This window comes from Talpa occidentalis, unplaced genomic scaffold (assembly GCF_014898055.3).
Source record: "Talpa occidentalis isolate TD23 unplaced genomic scaffold, MPIMG_talOcc4v2.1 talOcc4.7, whole genome shotgun sequence".
NCBI classification, from domain to species: domain Eukaryota; kingdom Metazoa; phylum Chordata; class Mammalia; order Eulipotyphla; family Talpidae; genus Talpa; species Talpa occidentalis.
In genome coordinates this window covers 133,098,319-133,121,008 of record NW_023605083.1, presented here as the reverse complement: position 1 = coordinate 133,121,008, position 22,690 = coordinate 133,098,319, and the positions used below count along the sequence as shown (strand labels likewise).

General features: G+C 50.0%; 1 protein-coding gene across 1 annotated transcript in view; it reads left to right on the top strand.

The window, feature by feature from the left end:
- Positions 1 to 1,943: 1,943 nt before the first annotated feature.
- The window catches only part of SRP68 (signal recognition particle 68), a 30,798-nt gene continuing 10,051 nt past the window's right edge, over positions 1,944 to 22,690 (top strand). Inside the window, exons 1-9 of the mRNA XM_037491794.2 lie at positions 1,944 to 2,130; positions 3,509 to 3,575; positions 8,441 to 8,554; positions 10,524 to 10,719; positions 11,256 to 11,338; positions 11,607 to 11,716; positions 12,071 to 12,153; positions 12,856 to 12,996; positions 21,831 to 21,929. Of these exons, the coding sequence (XP_037347691.1) occupies positions 1,971 to 2,130; positions 3,509 to 3,575; positions 8,441 to 8,554; positions 10,524 to 10,719; positions 11,256 to 11,338; positions 11,607 to 11,716; positions 12,071 to 12,153; positions 12,856 to 12,996; positions 21,831 to 21,929 (1,053 nt within the window). The 5' untranslated portion in view covers positions 1,944 to 1,970. The remainder of the gene's footprint in view (positions 2,131 to 3,508; positions 3,576 to 8,440; positions 8,555 to 10,523; positions 10,720 to 11,255; positions 11,339 to 11,606; positions 11,717 to 12,070; positions 12,154 to 12,855; positions 12,997 to 21,830; positions 21,930 to 22,690) is intronic.

Sequence of the window (22,690 nt, the reverse complement as noted above, 5' to 3'; positions counted from 1 at the left end):
GGCTTCTTTCACTTCACATAATACTTCTAAGATTTGTCCATGTGGTTGTGTGCAGTACTTCATTCCCTTTTATGGCCAAACAGTATTTCATTGTATACTTTTATCACATTTTTCTCATGCCTTCATGTGTCAGTGGACATTGGTGAGACTTTGATGTTTTTTTTTTATTTGTGATAAAATACAAGTTATACAACTTACAACAAGTTATACAACTTACCATCCAAACCACTTTTTCATATACAGTTCAGTAGCATTAAATATTCACATCATTGTACAACCAGTCTCCAAAATTTTCTAAACTTACAAAACTGAAACTCTAAGTCCATTAAATAATTCCCATTTCCCCAACTCCAGTCCCTGGCAGCCACCATCCTGCTTTCTATGAATTTTACTGCACTAGATAGCTCATATACATGAATACACATCAGATTTGGTTTTTTGCAACTGGCCTGCTTAATTTAGCACAATATTTGCATGGCGCATTCATGCTGCAGCATGTGTCAGAACTTCCTTCCTTTTTTGAGGCTCAATTCTAGGTAGCTAGCTATGCTCTATCAATACACATATATATCACATTTTGTTTATTCTTTGAGGACCATTAGTTGCTTCCCCCTCTTTAGTGAATACCATTGCTATGGACTCGAGTATACAAATATCTCTTTAAGAACCTGCTTTCAGTTCTTTTGGATATGTACCCCAAAGTGGAATATCTGATTATACAGCTATTCTTTAATTTTCTTTTTTTTAAAGATTTATTTATTCATAGAAGAACTGGGGTTTAGGCCAGAGGTGTGTGTGGGGTGTGTGTTTGAGAGGATTCACCAGAGAAAGAGTGGGGAGCAAAACAGGTGAATTTACTGAAATACGCTGCTTAGCAGAACTGGTGGATTTACTGAAGAGGGCAAGACAGGAGAGGTCTGCTGCACCCCATGTGGGTCAACTCCCTGGCTGGGGATCTAACTCAGGCCGCAGCTGTGATAGCACTGAGACTTAACCCCTAGGCCACGAGGAAGGACCCCATTCTTTCATTTTCTTACGGTCCTGCCACCCCGTCTTTCACAGGGCTGCACCATTTCACATCCGCGCCAACAGTGCACCAGCGTTCCAGTACCTCCACCAACTCATCAGCACGTTATTTCCTATTAGGTTTTGTTTTTTTTTTTTTCTTTAGTAGAAATCCTAGTAGAGGTCGGGCATAGCTCACTGTGGTTTTGATTTGCACTTCCCTAATGAATAATGATGTTGAGCAGAGACTTTCTTTGAAATGAATCATTTACCCCGTCTTAATTGGCTGCCCCTATTTCACAGATGAGGGAAAAGGTTTAGAGGGAGATTAAGCTATTTGCTCAACATCTTCGACTTGGCTATGGCCCTGCCGCAGAGCAAAGACTCACAGTCTCCCACCCTCCACACCTCTCCCTCCTCGGACCGCGAGCCCCGAAGTCCAGAGAAGGGCCCCCATACCGGGCCCACGTGCTGCCGGCCCCAGGCACCGCCTTCTCACGGTGGGTGGGGAGGAAGGGGGGGGCAGAGGCTGACGAGGCCGAGGCGGCTCCCTAACACGCGGGGCGCTCTGTTCCGGCAGTGACAACCCCATCTTTTGAGTCCCCAGAGAGCTGCACCCCGAGATCCAGAGTCCTTAGCCAGCCGCCCCCTCTGCGCGCGCCACACGAGCCGGGTCCCCAGCGCAGCCAGGCGGGCCAGGGCGCGTCTCCGGGCCCGCCTCCCTCGGTGGGGCTGCCCCGGGAGCCCCCCGCGAGCCCCGCGCCCGCGAGCCCCAGCCCCGCCGCCGGCGCCGCGCGAGCAGCCGCATCCAGGGGCCGCTCCGGCGCACGCGTGGTAGCCGCCTGCGGGCAGGGCGGTGGGCGTCAGAGTCCGCCGCTATCCCGTCAGCCCGGCCGGCGGGCCGCTCTCTCCGCCCGGCCGTCCCGCCTCCTCTATCCCGTCCTGCTCTGCGGCGCAGGGGCAAGATGGCTGCCGAGAAGCAGGTCCCCGGCGGCGGCGGCGCGGGCAGCGGCGGCGGCGGCGGCGGCGGGCGCGGGGCCGGGGGCGAGGAGAACAAGGAGAACGAGCGGCCCTCGGCCGGGTCGAAGACGAGCAAAGAATTCGGGGACAGCCTGAGTTTGGAGAGTATCCTCGAGCGCCGCGGCCTTCGCCCTGGCGACGTGTCGGCGGGGCCGGGCGGGGGCGCGGGGCGCGGCTTCCTGGGCTCGCGGAGTCCGTCGCCCCCACTTCTCCCGGCGCTCGGAGCCCCGGGCTCTGCGTCCCCGCCCGCCTTCCCGCGACCCCTTCGCCCTCCCGGGGGGGACTGTCCTTTTCTTTGAGGCGGTGTCGGGCCGATTTCGGCAGTTCCCGGCCGCGGTCCGGCGGGCCGGCGCCTGCCCGGGGGGCGAGAACCACAGCCTGGACTTTCTGGCTTCATATTTTTTTTCCTGACAGCCGCCAGAGGCCGGGTATTAAAGATCGAGGCACATTGCGCCTTGATTCTGATGCCGCACGTAGCTGAGGGGCTTCTCCGTCGGCCCGCAGGCTTTTTATTTGAGTCGTTCGGATTGAGCTGGAGGAATCGGTTTCTGGTTTTTATCAGTGTATCACGAGTGCTTCTCACCCTGGTTTGTGACTTTTTGGCTAGCATAAGTACGTGGAGAAAATGTAGGAGCGTTTTCTGAAATAACACGTCTGACTTGACAGCTTCATGAATTGTGTAATGGTTTGGAGTTTTCCTTTCTGAGCCGGTGTCATAGTTCCAAATGGGTGTTAGAATGCTTTGGTTTTACTACAAACATACCTCCTTGTTCCTTTTTTAGTTTCTGAAATAGGCCTTTGAGTGGTCAGCATTTTAAAATACGTTTACAGAAAACCGTTGAAGAAACTTTAAAAGAAAACTAAAATTGTGGACATTGGATGTCCTAAAGTTTGGCATATACTCTTAATATACTTTAAGATTCTTAGAAAGGGGACTTTGGTCCAGGCTTTGCTTTTACAAGGATTTTTAATATTTTTATGCAGACCATAATCTAGTTGGGTAGCATGTGCTCTCCACAGGTTCATGCAGCATCACAGCTGTTAAGGAAAGATTTGCCAGATGTAGGAGGTTATGCAAATAGAGGAAAAGTACACGTCATTTTAACCTGGGTCTGCCTGAATGAGTAAAATATTGGATCCAGATGTAAATCAGTGGAAACCACCCTAGTTGCTATCAGCAGTTTTAGAATCCAGTAGATTTATTTAAGCTGCTGGGTTACAGCAATCCTCAATGGCTAATAGTGCTCTTTTCTAGCTGGTCATAATAACATATGACTCCCACCATCAATTTTTCTACCTTCTTAGCCCTGTCCTGTGACAAGATAGTTACTGAAAATAGTTATAAGAGATTTCACTAGGTAATGTACTAAATATTTAAAAAAGGTTTGATGTGTTGTGGTTTGATCAAATATAGACCAATGGGACATGTTTTGACTTATTTGGATTCTTGCCACTGTAAGCTTTTCCTTAATCTTGGCTCCAGTTCTTCAGATTATTAAGGAATCCCAGCAGCAGCATGGCTTACGGCATGGAGATTTTCAGAGGTACAGGTTAGTATCATATTCAAGGTGTGTAGAATTCATTGTGGAATTTTCAGACTTACCTTGTTTTTGTTACTATTCTATTTATTCTCCTACATCAGAATATATACGTAGAAGGTCTAGCTCTTTGTTTATATTAAATCCTCCAAGTGTACACATACTTTTCAAATTTAAAATTTTGTGGTAAAAGAAGCCAATCTCTGTCCATTTTGCCTTGCAATATTGCAGATACATTTGGATGCTTCTGCTCAAAAATAACAGTAATTAGTTAAATTATGTTTTAACTTAGCCATGTTGTAAGAGTCAAAACTTTCCAGTATTGCCATATCATATAAGGGGAATTTCCAATAAATTATAATTTATTGGTAAACTTTTGTAACAGTCTTCAAGTTGGAAAACAAATTTAATATGACTCTTACAAATTAAAATAGATACCTACTTATAATACAGTCCTGTACTCTGAAAGCAGAAATTTCCAACTATTTCTATATTGTAGATATTGTAGGCTTTTACTGCTGATTTTTAAAAGTCCTGCTAAGACACTGGACACCTCGGCTTCTAATTCCCAGGAGTCAGCCATTGTGGTGAAGGGTCAGCAGTGAAGGGTCTGCAATGCGGGATAGAGGGAGCAAGGAGGGTGGTGGTTGGAAATGGAGTGAGAGCAGTAGGCAGGGCCAGAATGTGTAGGGCTGAACGCCCCGGGGTAACTCTGTCCTCAGTTAATGTGGGTGTGAGGGCGAGCCAGGAGAGAGTTTTACACAGGAGTCTGTTTCGACTTGGTGTTTTGTTTGTTCTTAATTGTTAAGGAAATTTTCAAAAATGTAGAGGTGATAGTACAAATGAACCAGTTGGTTCTTACATTTATCAACTTTCTGCCCTTTTTGCTTCATCCGTTCTCTCCCTGCTTTTATTTTATTTATTTATTTATTTTGTGGGACCCTCGCTGGCGGCCAGGGAACGAACTGGCGGGGCAGCCTCGCAGCCCAGCGCTCAACAGCTGTGCCACCAGGGAAGGCCCCACTCCCTGCTTTAAAAATTTTTTTTTTCTTGAAGTATGTTTACATCCGAAAGTGATGAATTTTGCAGTCATTAGCCAACACCCAGATTAAGAGAGCACTTAACCAGCACTCCAGAAGTCCCCCTTTAGCTCCCAATCACAAACCCCTCCTTCCCAAGGGTCACCGTGATCTTGATTTCTTTCTTTTTTGAAATGTTTATTTTGTATTGAGGCAGCATTGATTTACATCACTCGTTATGATTCAGAGCCATAGAATCACCCCTCTTTGGGTGTGTGTCCCAGACCCCCCACCAAGGCACCTGCACAGTTGTGAGTTCTAATACTTCAGTTGTGCTTATTGTTGAGATGGATCTACATAGCATTGGACAGTGTCTATTCCTGGGAGAGGCTTCTTTCTTTCAACCGTATGCCTGAAATGCTTCCATTTTGCATATAGCTGTAGCCTGCACGTTCCCCTTGCTGGATGGTAGTCCCTTATGCGACTACCCCGCTGTTTATTTTCCACTTTACTGTTGTTGGGCGTTTGGCCAGTTTCCTGTTTGGGCTGGTGGAAATAGTGCCTCCATGGACCTTCTTACACACGTTTTGGTGGAGGGAAGTATTTTCTCTGAATATACACTTTGGAGTGAAATTCTTTAGGATTAGCTTTAGTTCGGCCTTAGTAATGTACGGCCCAACAGGTGCCCTAAGTCCTGTGCCAGTGTGCGCCGGCTGCTCCACAGCTGCACCAGCATTCGGTATGATTTACGTTGCTTTTCTTCCTGGATTATTTGAAAACCTGTCATACCATTTCACCCAACAGTACTCAAGTTTCTGTCTCCAACAAATGGAGCTTTTAAAAACGTAATCAGAATACTCTTATTCTACCTAGCCAGATTATCAATAACTCCTCAGTATCATCTTATACAATGATGATATAAATAATAAAGAAAATTGTTGAGTTTTCTCTGATTTTCTTTTTTAAAAGATTTTATTTTTGGTGTAGAAGAACTGACCAGAGGTGCAGGGGGTGAGAGGATTCATCAGAGACAGTGGGGAGCAGAACAGGCGGATCCACTGAAACACACTGCTGAGGGGAGCAGCGGGGAGACAGAAGTCTGCTGTGCCCTGTGGGTGGTTCCCTGGTGGGGATCAAACTCGGGCAGCAGTGGTGATAGCGCTGAGACTTAACCCCTAGGCCACCAGGGAGGCCCGAGTTGTCTCTGATTTTCTTTCAGATGTCTTAAAATTGTTGACTCCTCCTCAGACCCATTCACGAGTCTCTAATGGTCCCTGTTGTTTCCTTTATAGTGAAACGGTCCAGGTCAGAATTGATCCCTGTAGTCGTCTCATCTCCTCAGTCTTCTCCCTGACACATCTCCGTAGCCTTTCTTTGATTTCTCAAGACCTTGCTGCTTTTGAAATTGACAGGCCGATTGTTTTGTAGCTTGTCACCTGCCCGAGTCTACTTGCAGCCTCCTTCTGGTGAGATTCAGGTTCTGTGTCTTTGTCAGGAGAGTCACAGGAGCGATGCTGCCTTCACCTCGTGGCCCAGGGCCCCATGACTGCCGCTCGTCCCCGGAGCGCTGTTCCCTGGACCACTTGCTTACTCCAGGGGTCCCAGCTGGAAGTTGCTCCTTGGCCCTTTGTGATTACCAAGTACTTTGTGAGAAAATACTTTGAAGCTATGTAAATATCCTGTTCTTCATCGAACTTCAGTGTATTCGTTTGTGTGTCTGTGTGTCCTTAGAGTTTACCTCGTCCTCTGTCCGTGGGGATGTGTGCTCACATTACTACACTGCTGCTCTGACTGGGTCTGGCCAGTGTAAGCCCCTTCAGGTCAGCTACTAAGCTTCGATGTGTTCCCACTGCCCTTCTGTTAAAAGTCAGGCTTAGGGCCTCCCAGGTGGCGCGCGGGTTGAGCACAGCGCTATGAAGCTATCCGCAGCCTCTGCATCATGGGTTCAGTTATTGATAATCTGGCTAGGTAGGATAAGAGTATTCTGATTACGTTTTTAATCAATTCCCGGCCGGCCAGGGAGATTCCCACATGGCACAGCAGACCTCTCCTGCCTCACCCGCTGCTCCCCTCAGCAGTGGATTTCAGTCAGTCTGCCTGTTCTGCTCTCCACTCTGTCTCTGGTGAATCTTCTCAGCCTCCCATGCCTCTGGCCTGTACCCCAGCTCTTGTATGCATAAAAATAAATCTTAAAAAAAAAGTCAGACTTACATATTGGATACCCAAGTCAAATTCACCCTTTTTAGGTATACGGTTCGATGAGGTTTGAGCAAGGTGTGTGGTTAGGTAGCCACTGCAGTGAGGTGCAGGACGTTTCCGTCACCTCTCGCTCAGCTCCCCAGTAGGCGCTCCTCTGCCGCGCCCCGCTCCTGGCGGACACTCGTCGCTGCTGCTTTTTAGACTGTTACACAAGTGGGGCCACGCTCTAGGCAGCCTGTCACCCGGTGGGCCAGGTCTGCTTCCCTGTCCCCCATGAGCAGTTTTCGGTTGGCTGCAATTTTTGGTCTTCCCCCCAGTTGTTAACTTTATTCAATGTTGTGTTTGCAACTGGATCTTTTTTTTTTGGCCGTGAGAGGTACCGTTTTTCTCTTAGCACGACAGTGTGTTTGTTATATGTGTTTTTGGTCTTTCTCAATGCATTGTTTCATAAGTTTGCTCATACTGTCTGTAGAGCGTTAGTTGTATTTCTCCTTGTCCATGACAATGTTTTGTACACGTGATCTTTGTTGGTTGCTGTGTTACCCGGTCTGTAGCCCGACATCATTCCCTCTCCCCGCTAGCTAGTTGGTCACATGAACTTCCGTTCATGGCTCGCCTGTCCGTTCATGTCTCGCCTGTTCCTGCTCAGTCCCGCGAGTAGAGCGACCCAGCCGCCAGCGCTCAGGAAGCGGGGCACCCTGAAGGCGCTGCTGAGCGTGTCCTTCCTGCCGGGATGCTTCCACCAGTTTCTTTTTCTGCCCATAACGTATATGTTTTCCATTTGGTTTTTATGTACAAGGGCAAGTGATAATTAAAGCTGATATTAGCAGTTGAGGGGGGAAAATTTAGTTCATAGATTAAATCAGACAGTTCTTCCTTCTTTTCAATAACCCGGGCCCTGGTGGCTCCAAGGCTGGAATGCTAAGTGTCATTTAAATACCATCTCGCATTATAAATTATATGCTATATCATTTGATTAAGGGTTGGTATATTTTATATTTATTTTTATACTAATTTAGTCAAAATACATTTATTGAACATCTGCTTATTAGGCATTGTGCTAAGGCTCTGGGTGAAATTTGAAAGTAAATTCTTCCCCTGCGTGAAAGTTTATAATCGTGAGAAGATAGACGTGTAAAGAACTTGATTATCATGCCCTGCACTATCACGAAGAATCATTTCCTGGGCACAGGGGAGGGAGACTTGGCATGAGAAATGATCCCTCGCGTTTCCTAGTGATAGTCTAATGAGCTCATTTTTCTCCAAATGTGCTTGCGCTTCCTTTCTGCCTTCGCTGTCACCAGTCTCCCACCGGACACCCCTTCCTCGCAGCCGGCAGGATTCTGTTCATCTGCTCCCGCAAGGGGGTTAACAAGACGAGGATGAGGGCGTGTGTCCTTACATTGGCCTTGACAATCACCTTGTCTTCGTGGCTGTCATTTTATGGTGCATGATCCCCCCCAGTTGGAGTGCAGGTCCTCTGAGAACGGTGCTGTGTGCGCCCTCTCTTCGTGCTTTCGTGATACCAGGCACACTTGTGTTTGCAAGGAGATGTGTGGCATCTCTACAAAGTCCCAGGGTTCCGCACTGGCCCCCATGGATTGACTGTCGACACTCCTGTCAGCGTGACCGGGCGCTCTGGTGTGTGGTCTCTTGCAGGGGCTACTGTTCCCGCAGACAGAGACGGCTCCGGAAAACACTCAACTTCAAGATGGGGAACAGACACAAGTTCACAGGGAAGAAGGTGACTGAAGAGCTTCTGACTGATAACAGGTACTGGCCGCTCGGTGCTGGTTCCTGAGCAGCCTCGGCCCGGTGGTGTCCTTCCCTCCCGCTGTCCCCAGTGGTTCTTTCAGCAGCTCTGTGCAGTGGGCATTTGTGCTTTTCCTGGCCGGAAGATGGAGCCGCTAAGGCTCAAAGAGGTTTAGCAACTTGTCCCGGAGCTGGTGGAGTGGTGGGTGCTGAAGCCAGTGATTAGAATATAACCAGTTACTGGGTTTCTAGAATGTAAATTTCAGTTTTCAGGTGCTCTCCTAACTCAGTCTACCGTAAGTGAGGCACGACTGTGTCTTCTTGCTGTGGAAGAGTGTTGTGTTTCGGGGTCAGGTACAGCCGTGCTTCACGTCTGCTAGAGCAGGGATCTGTTGAGCCACGCCTATCACAGGTCCTGCAGGTCACTTCTCAGCCTTAGGCCAACTTGGTCCTCCTGCCACATATTTCTGTAAGTAAAACTTCGCTGGACCATGCCACTCCACTTGCTTAGGTTGCTTTAGCTGCTTTTACGATACAGCAGCTGAGTGGTCATGAAAGAGGCCACATGGCCTGCAGAACCTAAAATGTCTGCTACTAGGCCTTTGAACAGTGTTGGCTGCCCGCCGTCCAGTGTGTGGGCACTGAACTAGACACTCCTGGGGGTAGACTGGAGAGGCGGAGTCCTTGGACCTCATTGACTCTGCGCTTGTTGGGAGATGTTGTTCAAGTACAGAACAGGGAACAGTATAAAACAGAGACCTTCCCTATTATGTGTCCTTTACTCTTTCGAATGCCGAAGTCTGGAGAGGGTTCTTTTTTTTTTTTTTTTTTATAGAGGCATGTTTTTTTTATTTATTTATTTGTTTGTTTGTTTGTTTTGTTTATACATGCACTGGGTACAGTCAGAAGCGCGGGAGGGTGAAAGAATTCACCAGAGCCAGAGTAGGGAGCAGACCAGGCAGAAGGACTGACGTACACTGCTGAGGGGAGCAGCGGGCGGCAGGAGAGGTCTGCGCGCCATGTGGGACCCTCCTCCGGTGGCCGGGGAGCAGCCGGGGATCGAACCGGCGCCACAGAGGCCGCGGGCAGCTTCGCAACCCAGCGCTCTACCGCTGCGCCACCTGGGAGGCCCTGGAGAGGGTTCTTGATGGGGTAGCCAGGAGACCTGCCTGGAGGAGGCTGGGCCCTGAAGGATTTGTGAGAGGAAGGAACATTGCATGAGGGGAAGCACACAGTGTGTGAACACCCTTGAGGAGCTGAAATGTTCTCCCAGGAGGCAGTGAGACTCAGAACTGGGTGTCCAGAGACACAGGGCACTTGAGCATAGGACTGCAGTGGCACGGAGCAGGACATGCTGGTTAAACCTAATGGGGGCATTAGAGTTAAGGGAGTGAGATCGTTTATCCTGGAGTGACACGGTCAAGCTGAAGTATAAGGAAGATTCATCCAGAAAGTAATTTTACAGGAGATTCACCAGAATAATATCAAAGTTGCTGACTTGTGTTGCACTTCATAAGTGCCAGCTCTGGCCTGAGTGTGTTACTGTGTAGGAGAGGGAGAAAAGGTCATACTTCTGCCCAAACCCCACACAGCTGGTGAGTGGTGGTACTGAGATTCCACTCAGACTCTAGAACCTTCCTATAACTCCTGTAGTGTACTGCCTCTTCAGGATGTGGTTTCTAACTTGGTTGGGGTGAGGGGGTGTTGATTGAAAGATGAGACCCAGCCATGTGCCTGGACTGCCTCTATCTGCTAAAATTTGAGAGGGGTCGGCCTGGGCTGGCCAGGTTCCAGGCGGTGGCCGACTTTGCAGTGAGGTGTGTCGGCTCAGGGCTTAGAAACCTGAGGAGGCACCAGAGTCAGGATGCGAGGTGCTGATGGGGAGTCCTGGCCGACGCTGCACGCGGGTGTCTCCAAGGGTGAGAGCGGCAGCACGCCTTGGAGAGCAGCCTGGCCTGTGTTCAGCTCGCTCCTCCCTCTCCTCGTACAGGTACTTGCTGCTGGTCCTGATGGACGCTGAAAGAGCCTGGAGCTATGCCATGCAGCTCAAACAGGAGGCCAACACCGAGCCCCGAAAGCGCTTCCACCTGCTGTCTCGCCTCCGCAAAGCTGTGAAGCACGCGGAGGAGCTGGAGCGCTTGTGCGAGAGCTGCCGCGTGGACGCCAAGACCAAGCTGGAGGCTCAGGCTGGTGTCTTGGCCTCGCTGGGGCGCGGGGAGGGGGCTTAACAATAAGCTGCAGTTCAACAGGACAGTATGTTAGCTTACAGATCAGCAGTCAGGAAGGAAGGCTTTGCTCTTTAAAAATTAGTGTCTCTTGTCTTTGAGCTCTTGGTTTTTAATAATCAACTTTAAAAATCTCAGGCTTTTTTGGATATGTATGTGGAAATCTTGCATCTTGTATCTGGGAAAATTCACAGAGCAGGCATTTTTTAAATTAATTTTGTGAAAGAGATACTAAATACTGCAAGTTTTGATACTTACAGTCAGGAGCAGGTTGTTAAGTCAAATGAAGAAAACAGACTTCTTTTATTTTGGGGTGCTCTCCTGGGAAACAGATGAGAGCCAGTGACTGTGTATCACCTTTTATTGGTGACATGAGTTTTTCTCTTAAACGCAAGTGATGGTGTCTGTCTTCTTGATATCAAACTTGGAAGCAAGTAGCAGGCTCGGGCGGCTCACACCTCCTGGGTGCTGAGCCGTCCTCTCTCCCCTTGGTGCAGGCGTACACGGCCTACCTCGCAGGAATGCTGCGCTTTGAACATCAGGAGTGGAAAGCCGCCATCGAGGCATTTAACAAGTGCAAGTAAGTCCCCGTGCAAGGCTGTGGCCAGCTTTGTCGCTGGGTGTTCAGATTCAAGCTGTAGATCAGCTAGTGGTCATTTCTGTGAAAGTTTATACAAGTTCTCTTTTTCTTCTTTTTAGAAACATTAGTTATTTCCTTTCAGCCATCAACATGCTAGTTCTGGTAGTTGGGCGTCAAAGGGCCATTGTTTTATTTTTAGTGTCTGTCTTTGTGAGTTTATTCTCATAAAATAAGGCCGCTGTGAAGCCTGGCATTTCTGTCCTCACAGGACCATCTATGAGAAGCTCGCCAGCGCGTTCACAGAAGAGCAGGCCGTGCTGTACAACCAGCGCGTGGAGGAGATCTCGCCCAACATCCGCTACTGTGCCTACAACATCGGTGGGTGACCGCCGACCGTCACGCGTCGGGACTGGTGGGAGTTCATCCCGGGAGCCTGGAGGTTTTATTTAACTTCCTCTGCTTTCCCTTATGCCCTTCTGGGCCTGGATTTTAGCTGAGGGACACAGTAGAACTGTCCAAGCAGGCCCTCCTCAAAACCACTGAAAGCTGTTCCTTTGCTTCTGTCTCCATCCTGCTCCATCTTCTGTCCTGCCCCAGAGCTTTGTGAAAGGACTTGGCACTCCTCCAGCGACCTGCAGACGGGAGGAGCCCTTCTGAGTCTGAGTTGAAGCTAGCGTTTCTCAGGAGAACAGGCCAGGCCTTTGAGGAGTCTCCCTGTCTTTCTTTTTCCAGGGGACCAGTCAGCTATCAACGAACTCATGCAGATGAGACTGAGGTCAGGGGGCACCGAGGGGCTGCTAGCTGAAAAATTGGAGGTAATCTGATTTGTGTCTTTTTATGGAAAAGTCTCTGGTTTGAAAAAGTCCAGTAAAAAGAAGTAATTAAAATTCTACCACCAAGGGGTAGTTGCTATTACTGTATAGTTTAGCTATACATTTTTTTAAAGATTTATTTATTTATGCATACAAGAACTGGGGTACAGGCCAGAGGTGCTGGGGGTGGGATTCACCAGAGACAGAGTGGGGAACAGAACAGGCAGACTGACTGAAATACACTGCTGAGGGGAGCAGCAGAGAGACAGGAGAGGTCTGCTGCGCCATGTGGGTAGCTCCCTGGCCGGGAATCGAACTTGTGCTGCCGTGGCTGCAGATAGCTTCATAGGTTGCATCTTAACCCCTTGGGCCACCAGGGAGGCCTGGGAGTTTTATGTTTTTAAGTAAGTTTCTACTAGTTTACATTTCCGCTTGTGGTTTGTACAGCTTTGCTTTCTTCATACGCCCTTACCAACACTTAGGAATTCTCTTGTTAACCTTTCGTTATGTCATTTTAATGTTTATATTTCAAAAGCTAAGTTATATGATCCCGAGGAGGAATTGAAACATGACTGTGTGTATACGCTCCTCCGTAAGGGGTGATGTGCTGATTCTAGAAAGGGACCAACAATAGTTGCCACATTCTTCCTCCTCTGTCACTCACATCCACACTTAAAGCTTTAACTTTTCCAAACTACTCCCCAGGCCCTGATCACTCAGACCCGAGCCAAGCAGGCAGCTACCATGAGCGAGGTGGAGTGGAGAGGGAGGACGGTCCCGGTGAAGATTGACAAAGTGAGGATCTTCTTGTTAGGACTGGCTGATAACGAAGCGGCCATTGCCCAGGTAAGGAGGTGCCTGTGCGCTCTTCTGTCTGTGTCTGAAGGTGATCCTTGTGTGTTTAAGACGCAGTGCTGGTTGGCGTTCGTTTCTGGAAAAATAAAAATTTATCTCAATGCTGTTTGGGATTTGGCAACTGTCTCAAGATGCGCCCTTTTAAATAAAGTTATTTTGAAAGCTGCGTTTATAAGTTGTGATGTTTAGAGGGCGAGGCACTGGCGGCATACAGATGGGAGCATTGAGAGGCGGGGTTCCGTTCTGCCCAGCAGGTGGTGCGGTGCCTTAGCGTTCATGTCCCTCAGGCCTCTGACCTGTGCAAGCTTTCCGACCCTGCAGGGGCCGCCTCTTGTTCGAGGACCCTTTAAGGAAAGCCTCGCTAAGCCAGAATGTCTTGTTTCATGTGTGGAATAAATGTCATATTTATGCAAAGCTGTACTTTAATTGATGCTGCTAAACTGACATAATTGGTACCTATTCGTGGGCGTGAACAGCCAAATAAATCCTAAAGATGAGAGATCACCGTGGTCTTGGTTTGTACAAAGTAAACAGTGACTGGGGTGCCTTGTACAGCTCCTTTTCCGTACGAGGGGAGGGGCATCTCAGAAAACCAGCCAGCGCTATAGCTCTCTGGATGCCAGTGGCGTTTCACGAGACGCAAGTGAGCTGTTGCGCCCTGAATAATGTGTTTACGGGGCTGCTCTGTGACGTGTGCTGCTGAGTTGTGTTAAGCATCCAGGCTTCGCAGGGACTTGTTCCACAATGGCTACTCTGGCGGGGGGGACTTTTGGTAGGGGCAGTTCCTTTGTGCCTTCGTGTTGCATTTTGCCCCTCACTTCCCAGGTATTTGCCTGAAGGAGAGAAGATAAGGGAGTGAGAAGCTGGCGAAAGCTGGCCTTTCCTGAAACTGAGGGCCGAGAGGCCCCGGGAGTGCGTCGGTGCTGGGCCGAGTGGCGGGCCCGCTTCTGACGGGACTCCGTGGTGGCTGCTCAGCTCGGCTCATGCTTTTGCTTTAAAGGGGTAGATGCTGGGAGAAGAGTGTTGCTGTTCCGTGCCAGGCGTCAATGACGGTGGGGCGGGAGAATCCGGCTAGATGGGGGGTGGGTGGAAGCCGTGGGAGCAAGTAAGCGGGAACTCCTTAAGAACGGGGCTGCAAACATAGATCAAAGCAGGAAGCTGGTATCAGGTAATTTAGAAATGTATTCATGCTTAAAGTTTAGCAGATACAAATGATGTTTTTAAAAGATCATGTCTAGTACCTCCTGCCTTGGCATTCATTGCCTTTTCGCCTTTTTCATTTTGTTAAGAGGTTTTTTTTAATGTGTTGGAATTATACTGAGATCAGATTGGCATCCTGTTTTTATTAACATGTTGTAAGGATTTTATTTATGTCCTTACAAATCATGTCACAAATTTTTTTTAAAAACCGGGTGCTCCCCTGGACAGGGACACTGCGGAGATGAGCGGGGGGTCATGGTCCTCCTCAGTGTCCCGGACTCTGCAAAATACTTCCTGTTTGTCTCTTTAACCTCGTGGGGGGTGGCGAGTGTGGGGGTGACTCAGTCGTGAGTTACTGGCAGGAGCCCCGGAGACCCTGGAGCTGGCCCAGGGCCGTGCCTCTCACTAGGGAGCACCTGCCTTTGGCCGTGCCCTTTGGACTCCAGCTCAGGTCCCCCCCCCCCCCCCCCCCCGTCATGCACATCCTCCTAGAGCCATTGGGAAGGCTAGTAACATGATCGTTTTATTGGACTTTGGTGAGTAGCTGGTTGTAATTTCACTTAACAAAGTACACAAGCAGGGTCCTGGAGCCTGACAAAGACAGAATAAGCAGAGCTTTCATTAAACAGTCCTCAGCGGGAGAGTCATCTCCAGCTCGTCAGGTTAGTCGGGGAGGGGATTTCCCACGTGGGAAGACACAGTATCGGGGTTTTGTTTTTTGTTTTTTTTTTTTTTTTTTTTAGGGGCATGTTTTATTTATGTATTTATTTATTTCTTTGATTGTTTTGTTTATACAAGCACTGGGTACAGTCAGAAGCGCGGGAGGGTGAGAGAATTCACCAGAGCCAGAGCGGGGAGCAGAGCAGGCAGAAGGACCGAAGGACACTGCTGAGGGGAGCAGCGGGCGGCAGGAGAGGTCTGCGCGCCATGTGGGACCCTCCTCCGGTGGCCGGGGAGCAGCCAGGGATCGAACCGGCGCCTCAGAGGCCGCGGGCAGCTTCGCAACCCAGTGCTCAACCGCTGCGCCACCGGGGAGGCCCAAGTATCGGGGTTTTTTATCTTAATATATAGTTCTCTTTTTACACATGGAGAAGAAAAACCTGTATCAGGGAGGTCTTTTTGTCTTACTCATAAAATATTGTAGGCTAACTTAGATCATGTGAGAGCATTTCACAACTGCACTTGAAGCCATTACTTTTAAGATTGAAGGTTGGGTCTGGCTGGTGGCCTACAGGTTAAGTCTCACCGCTACGGCCTGAGTTCAATTCCCATCCAGGGAGCTGACCCACGTATGGAACAACAGAACCTCTCCTCTCTCCCCGCTGCTCCCCTCAGCAGATCCTCTTGTTCTGCTCCTCACTCTGTCTTTGGTGAATCGTCTCACCCTCAGTGCCTCCGACCTACACCCCAGTTCTTCTATGCAAAAATAAATAAATAAATAAAATCTTAAGATTGAAGGTCGGTTTCACCCATGTGATGATTAATCGAATTCTGTGTACATTTTTTAAAGTCTCGAGTTTTAATAGTCAAAGGGTTGATTTCTAGATCTTTAGCTCATAGCGCCCCTTCTAAAGCAGTTCAAGATTGACCAAAGATTTGATGACATTGCCAAGAAACTACAGCAACATTATTCCAAACTTAAATAGATGAAAAACACAGTGACTCAGCTCAGCACACACGCTGCCGTCTGTGTTGCTGCCGTCTGTGTTCCCGCCGCCTGCTCGGCGCGCGCTCGTCTCCAGGTGCAGCCTGCTTGCGGTCCCTCTTGAGCACAGGTGCTAGCAGGGGGACTCTTTAAAGGTTATTTAGTCAAGGCACTTTTTTTCTCTTATTTCAAAGGACAGCATATTGGACATTTGCGAGCTGTATAGTTTTGAAGCCCTGTAGAGGAAGGTGTGACTCTGTCTAGCCAGCTGTCTGTATTTTGATTACAATTGTAAAGTCAGTCGCCTGAAGTGAGACTACCAGGTAGATCTAAATGTATGTAACTTCTTTTCTGATTGAATGACGTTATTTAATAATTCTCAATCCCAATTTAATGGAGACAATATTCATTTTAAAGCTTTTGTGATTGGGCCCTGCCCGGAAGAGAGAGCGGAAGAGCCCGCTAGCGTGGGCAGTTTCTTCAGCGCGCTCCGTTTCGTTGCGGTATTCAAGGTCCTTCCCAAGCAGGAAACAACCCTTCCGGAATCAGCTCTGCGTGTTGTTGGGGACATTTTGGAGCCCACTTTCCTCTGTCTTACATTGTCTCCATCCGTCGATTAAAAAATACGCAAGTGAGGGCCTCCCCCGGCGGCGCAGCGGTTGAGTGCTGGGCTGCGAGGCTGCCCGCAGCCTCTGCAGTGCCCGTTCGATCCCCGGCCGCCAGCGAGGGTCCCACGCACACACACACACACACACACACACACACAAATATGCAAGTGCTTCTGCACACAAGGGTGGAGCTTTCCCACTGGACGTGCTCAAGATGCCGCGCGCAGGGAGGTCAGGCCCTGTAGCCGAGGCGTCTGCCCGGCTGCCACGCTGTCGCTGCTCGGTGTGGCTGCTCCTCGGCCAGGCGGGGACGGGAAGCCTGGCTGTGCAGGCGCGCGGACACTGCGCGGGCCTCGTCGTTCCACAGTCTCGGGGGCCTGAGCAGTGTTTGAAACCAGAGGCTGGAAGGAGCCGTGTGAGAGAGTTTCAGCTCTTTGCATCTGGAAAGATAAAGGCGGAAGGGGGAAGAATTTGAAGCCTGTTGACATGGTGAATGACTCTGATTTATCGTCATTGTTGACATCCTGGAATCCCGGGATAACGCCTCCTGGCTCTGCTGTCTTGTGCTTTGTATGTGCTGCTGTGTTTGGTTTGTTAATGCTTCAAGAGTTTTGCATCTCTTTTCAATTATAATTGCCTATAATTGTATTTTTTAGGGTTTGCTATCAGGGTCAGACAGCCCTCATAGAACAAGTTTGGAGATAGTCCTTTCTCTGATTTCTGAAAGTGTGTGATCGGTCAGTGTTTTTCCACTTATTTTTTAAAAAATAAATTTTTAAAAAGTGAAGTGACATTAGGATTCCACTGTCAGGCATCCCCGCCATAGCCCACCGCCATAGCCCACTGTGCTTCCTCCCCTCTTTGTCCTCACCTCTCCCCACCCGCCCCTCTTCCTTACACCTTTGCTCTCATTCACCACTGAAACCATTAGAACCAAAATTTTCTTTGCGGGAAAGTTTTTTAAATTTGTTTTTCTTTTAATCGTGTTTCTTTTTTTTTAAGATTTTATTTATTTATACAAGAACTGGGGTACAGGTCAGAGGCGCGGGAGGGTGAGAGAATTCACTCGAGACAGAGCAGAGAGCAGAACAGGCAGACAGACAGAAGACGCTGCTGAGGGGAGCAGCAGGCGAGACAGGAGAGGCCTGCCGCGCCATGTGGGATTCTTGCCGGCCAGCCAGGAATCGAACCCGGGCTGCAGAGGCTGCAGACAGCTTTGCATGTAGCTCAACCCGCTGCGTCACCGGGGAGGCCCTGTCCATTTGGATATATTTTGTTTTAAAAAAGAATTTATTAATTCCATGTAAATTACTGAATTATTGACATGTATAGTCTGTTACAATTCCTTGTTTTAGCGTTTATAGACCCTGTAGTGTTTTCTCCTGTTAAGTGCCTGGCTAACGTGCTGGTTGTAATGAATACTGTTACATGTGATTTTTAAAGGTATGACAGTGCGTTAGGCTCTCTTTTTGAGTATTAGAGGCCTTTAAATAATGTGGTAGATGTAAAAGTTGTAGCTCAAACAAAATGTGTGTTAATCCCAGGGAATCCTGGTAAGGTTTTATTTAACACTCAGAACAGTTACGTGCCTAATGTCCTGCATCACACATAAACCACATCAAGCTGGTGAGGAAAACAATTGTGTCCAAGTTTAGTTAAATCCCTAGCTGTCAGGTCTAGCACTGTAGCTGAGTAAGTCTCTGTTGAAGTGAATGAATCATGACTTATTAAATATGGACTTGCCCTTCGGCTGTCTGAGGTTAATCCCGAGAAGAACCAGTCGGCCTTGCTACCACTAGCAGACAGAGGCTGGCTCTGACGGGCCGTGGGCTGGCGGCTTGGCCAGTGCTCACTCTGGTGGTGATGTCCTTCGTCCTGGACGCCCCAGCTGCGCCTGAGATACAGATGCAGGCTCTTCATTTCACAGTCTTCTGTCCTAACTGGTGGCTTTGGTGTCCGTCACCTTCTGGGAACTGGGACACAAACATTTGGTAGCCCCAGGTGATTACTTGCTTGTGGACTTTCTTACGATGTTTAAATGCTAAGGTAGCAGTTTACTGAGAAGCATAGAAGGAAGGCATAATTCAGAGAGACTGAGACCGAAAAGACTGGAGCTGAGGGTTAAGTAGCTGCTAGATCCTTACTTGCAAAATCCTTCGTCTCTTTAGCTAAGCTTTGAGTCTTCACATCTTTAATTATCAGTGTCTTAATTGTCTTAATTTGTCAGTGGTCGCTGTTTTGCTTTGCTGATGCGTGCCCCGCCGAGCCGTCGCCAGTACATGCAGCATGAGGTGCTGGTAGACATCAAGGGGGGACAGGTTTAAAGTGCCTGCAGCATTGATGGGTTTAATGTCTCAGGTTCTGGGCAATATTTTGGGTTTTTTTTTTTTAAGATTTATTTATACGGGGCCTCCCTGGTGGCGCAGCGGTTGAGCGCTGGGTTGCGAAGCTGCCCGCAGCCTCTGCAGCGCCAGTTCGATCCCCAGCTGCTCCCAGGCCACCAGAGGAGGGTCCCACATGGCGCGCAGACCTCTCCTGCCGCCCGCTGCTCCCCTCAGCACTGTACTTCAGTCCCTCTGCCTGCTCTGCTCCCCGCTCTGGCTCTGGTGAATTCTCTCACCCTCCCGCGCTTCTGGCTGTACCCAGTGCTTAAATAAATAAATAAATAAATAAATAAATAAATAAATCTTAAAAAAAAAAAAAAAAAAAAGATTTATTTATACAAGAACCGGGGTACAGGCCAGATGCGCGGGAGGGTGAGAGGATTCACCAGAGACAGAGCGGGGAGCAGAACAGGCAGACTGACAAGTTACACTGCTGAGGGGCGCAGCAGGCGAGACAGGAGAGGCCTGCCACGCCATGTGGGTTGCCCCGTGGCTGGGGGGGATCGAACCTGTGCTGCAGAGGCTGCGGACAGCTTCACAGCACTGCGCTCAACCACCTGCGCCTCCAGGGACGACCCATTTATCCTTTTTTTTTAAAAAACCCTGTTCCTAAGTGAGGTTTGTATCCTTTGCCAGATTTCCTTGTGTTTTCTCCTCACCCTCACTGGGGTGGGTAAGGGTTGGTTCCCATCTCCTTAGTTTTCCTAGGGGTGTGGTGGAGAATGTGGTCAGGCTAGCCTTGTTTGTCTCCTAGTCACGCCACTTTCCAGCAATTTCTGTAGACGAGTGAAAACAGCCTTGGAGCTCTGTGTTTGACATCGGGGTCTGTCCTTGGCACACACAGCGCTGGTTTCCCTGGCACTGGCCAGCCTGGAGACCTGGCATGAGGCTGTCGGCAGCACACCCCGGAGTGTGTGGCTTTCTAGCACTTGAACTAGAACATATTGATTAATTGGGACTAATGAGGAACATATTACTTCTGGGCTTAAGCTTTCGCTATGTCATCGGCACACCTGGGAGGAAGGCCCAGCCAGACCACACGTTCTTACACGGGGACTGCCGCTGTGTGGCCGAGCGCAGGTGTGGCTCAGGGCCTAGTCTGGAGGCCAGCGGATAGCTGCTGGGAGTCCCCGCTGCTTGCGGAAGCCTTCAGATAGGCTCTTCCTCCGCATGTCTTTAAGACTTTGTAGAATTCTCCGTGAACTTAGAGCTTTCTGGGAGCTGTGGAGAACTCTACGCGTGTGTGACATCTCGGTGCAGAGGTGTCCTCATGCAGAGGGGCATGTAGTACATGATGGTGAAGAGGCTTGGTGTTCGTGTCGGCCTCCTTACAGGAAAGGCGACAGAGCCTGTGTAGCTGGTAAAACAGGGTTTGCACTTTTCTGGCATTGCTTTCTCTGCTCCCCCAGGGCCCCCCCAAGTTAAAAAGGGTGTTAGTGACATCTTCGCTGGCTCACTTGGCACCACAGCTGAGGCTGGACCTCGCCCTGCTGTAGCGTCGGGGTCTGCTGCGCGGGGTGGGGCTTTGCTCCCGAAACAGTGCCAAGTCTTCTTCGTCTCGCTCCAGCTCGCCCCCATCCCACAGGGCCTGTACCTGGGAAGCTTGGCCGGCGAGTTTGAGTAAATGATTATGAAGAGTCTTGTGAACTTGAAGTGCTCACAGGGCTTGTGTGGAGTGGCGTCTAGGGCGGCCCTCTCACACCTGTGCCTGTTGAAACGTTCATTGTTTACAATGGCCAGTGCTCAGCGGCCCCCGTAGCTAGTGACCGCGGCGCGGGCCGTGCGGGTGCAGAGTTCCGTAATCGCGGGGAGCCCTGCTGGACAGCGCTGCCCTGGGCTCCGGGGAGCCGGCGGGGGCCACGTTTGCTCTCTGCAGAGTGACTGCCCCACGGTAGTGAGCCGCAGGAGAGCCCCGCGCATGTAAGAGGAAGGCATGTTTGCTTTCTGTTGGGTCCTTCACAAGGAAGGTTTTTTTCACACTGAAAACTGGGAAAAACATAAGAGCTCTTAAGAGAAGAAAAGGGTTTTCTTTAAGCCCCTCCCAGCAGTCTCGTAAAGTAGTGGTTAGCACTGGCTTGCTTTGGGGCTTCCTTAGAGGTCAGATGGATGTCAAGAGGCCAGTTTGGATGTTAGTTTCAGTGGAAAGTCAAACAGAATAATGGAATGTTGCTGCCTCACTGTCACAGTGGGCCTGCCCGTAACTCCGGTTCCTCTCCCCTCTGCCTCTCGTCTGTCCCTCCTGCTCCGTCAGATTCTTTGGCGTGATAATGCGGTTTGGCAGGTATTCAGCTCATGAATCACGTTTTCCCTTATCCCAGGCGGCGAGCAGGGGGCGACGCCCTGTTCTCTTGCAGAGGCTGTCGAGTGCTTGCCAACCTGGTCTCCCCTAAAATGTTCTCAGCCTCACGGGCTCTCTGAGCGCAGAGGTTCCGTGGTGAGAGGAACCTCGTCTGATGACGGTTTTGATGGGGACTGATTAGCACTGTTACTCTCACGCTTGGACCTGAAAGAACCCAGCCTTCATGTCTCTCGGGTGACGCGTGGGAAGGCGACTCTGCTGGCTTACAGGACCGTGTCGGCGGTTCAATTTGGAGAGGAGAAGGAAGGAAACTTCGGGTGTGAGGTAGCAGCGCCCCAAGCTCCGTCAGGGGATGCCAGAGCAGAGGTAGAGTAGAAAGTTCTACAATAGGAAAAAATGTTAAGCATCTGTTGCTTCACACAGTCTCAGATCAGTGACGGGTCGCTCCCGTGGTGTGTTCGCTTCTGCTTCCCCCTTCCCTGTGACTACAGCTGTCAGAACACGCTTGCGTGGTGGAGAATGGGTACCACTGACGTGAGCTCTGAGTTGGGGTGCCTTTGGCTGGATGCGTGTGTTCATGTGTAATAAGGGGAGGTGAGTGCTTGCAGGCACAGAGGAGGCACCTCTGTGCCTCCTCCCTCCAGCATATGGCTCACTCAGAAGAAACTTCCTCCATCTGACCCCTGTAGGCTGAAAGTGAAGAGACCAAGGAGCGTCTGTTCGAGTCCATGCTCAGCGAGTGTCGGGACGCTCTCCAGGCCGTGCGGGAAGAGCTCAAGCCTGACCAGGTAGGCTGCAGCCGCGCCGAGACTCCTGCTCTGAACAGGGGTCCTGAGTGCGTGTTGTTCGCCGGGGTCCACAGTCCTAGCGCCGTGACTCCTGCCCTGTTTCGTTTTCCAATGTGGGCTCCATCGGGTTGAGAGAGTCTTTCCCTGCCCCGTTCCTCCTGATGATTTCACGTGCTGCGTGTTAAGCCTTTGGGCCCAGCTCACCTGCAGGCGACGTCTCCAGTGCTCTTCCCCGTGGCGGCACCCAGACTCATCCCGGCGTCTGGGCGGAGAGCCTCAGAGCCATTGGTGTTTCTTCCCATTCACAAAACCCTGCTTATTCTCCTTTGGTAGCGCCTCTCTCCAACTGTCAGCCCGCCTGTTTTCCCAGCAGCCTTTATCTCACGTCAAGACGTCAGCGGCCTCTTGGTCGCTCTCCTGCCTTGGAGTCAGCCACCTCTCCAGGCCTTTCTTGGGAGACGCACAAGTTGAATCTCCTCAGGTCCATCTCGTGTGGGTCTGGAGCAGTGGTCGCCGAGCGCCCACAGTAGGGCGCCCCCATAAATACAGGGGAGCTTGCACCTCTGATGTACTTGTTTGCAAATGGTGTTCCCTGTTTCTCATCTGATTTATAATCTAGAAAGTGCATTAAAACCAAGGTGTTAGAGCTGAGGTGGACGGAAGCAGAGGCACTCGTGGCCCCTCGCTCTCGGGGGCTCAGAGCGCAGGCGCACGGGTCAGCCCTGAGCTGCTCCACACACTCCAGCCTTGTGTCACCGTGT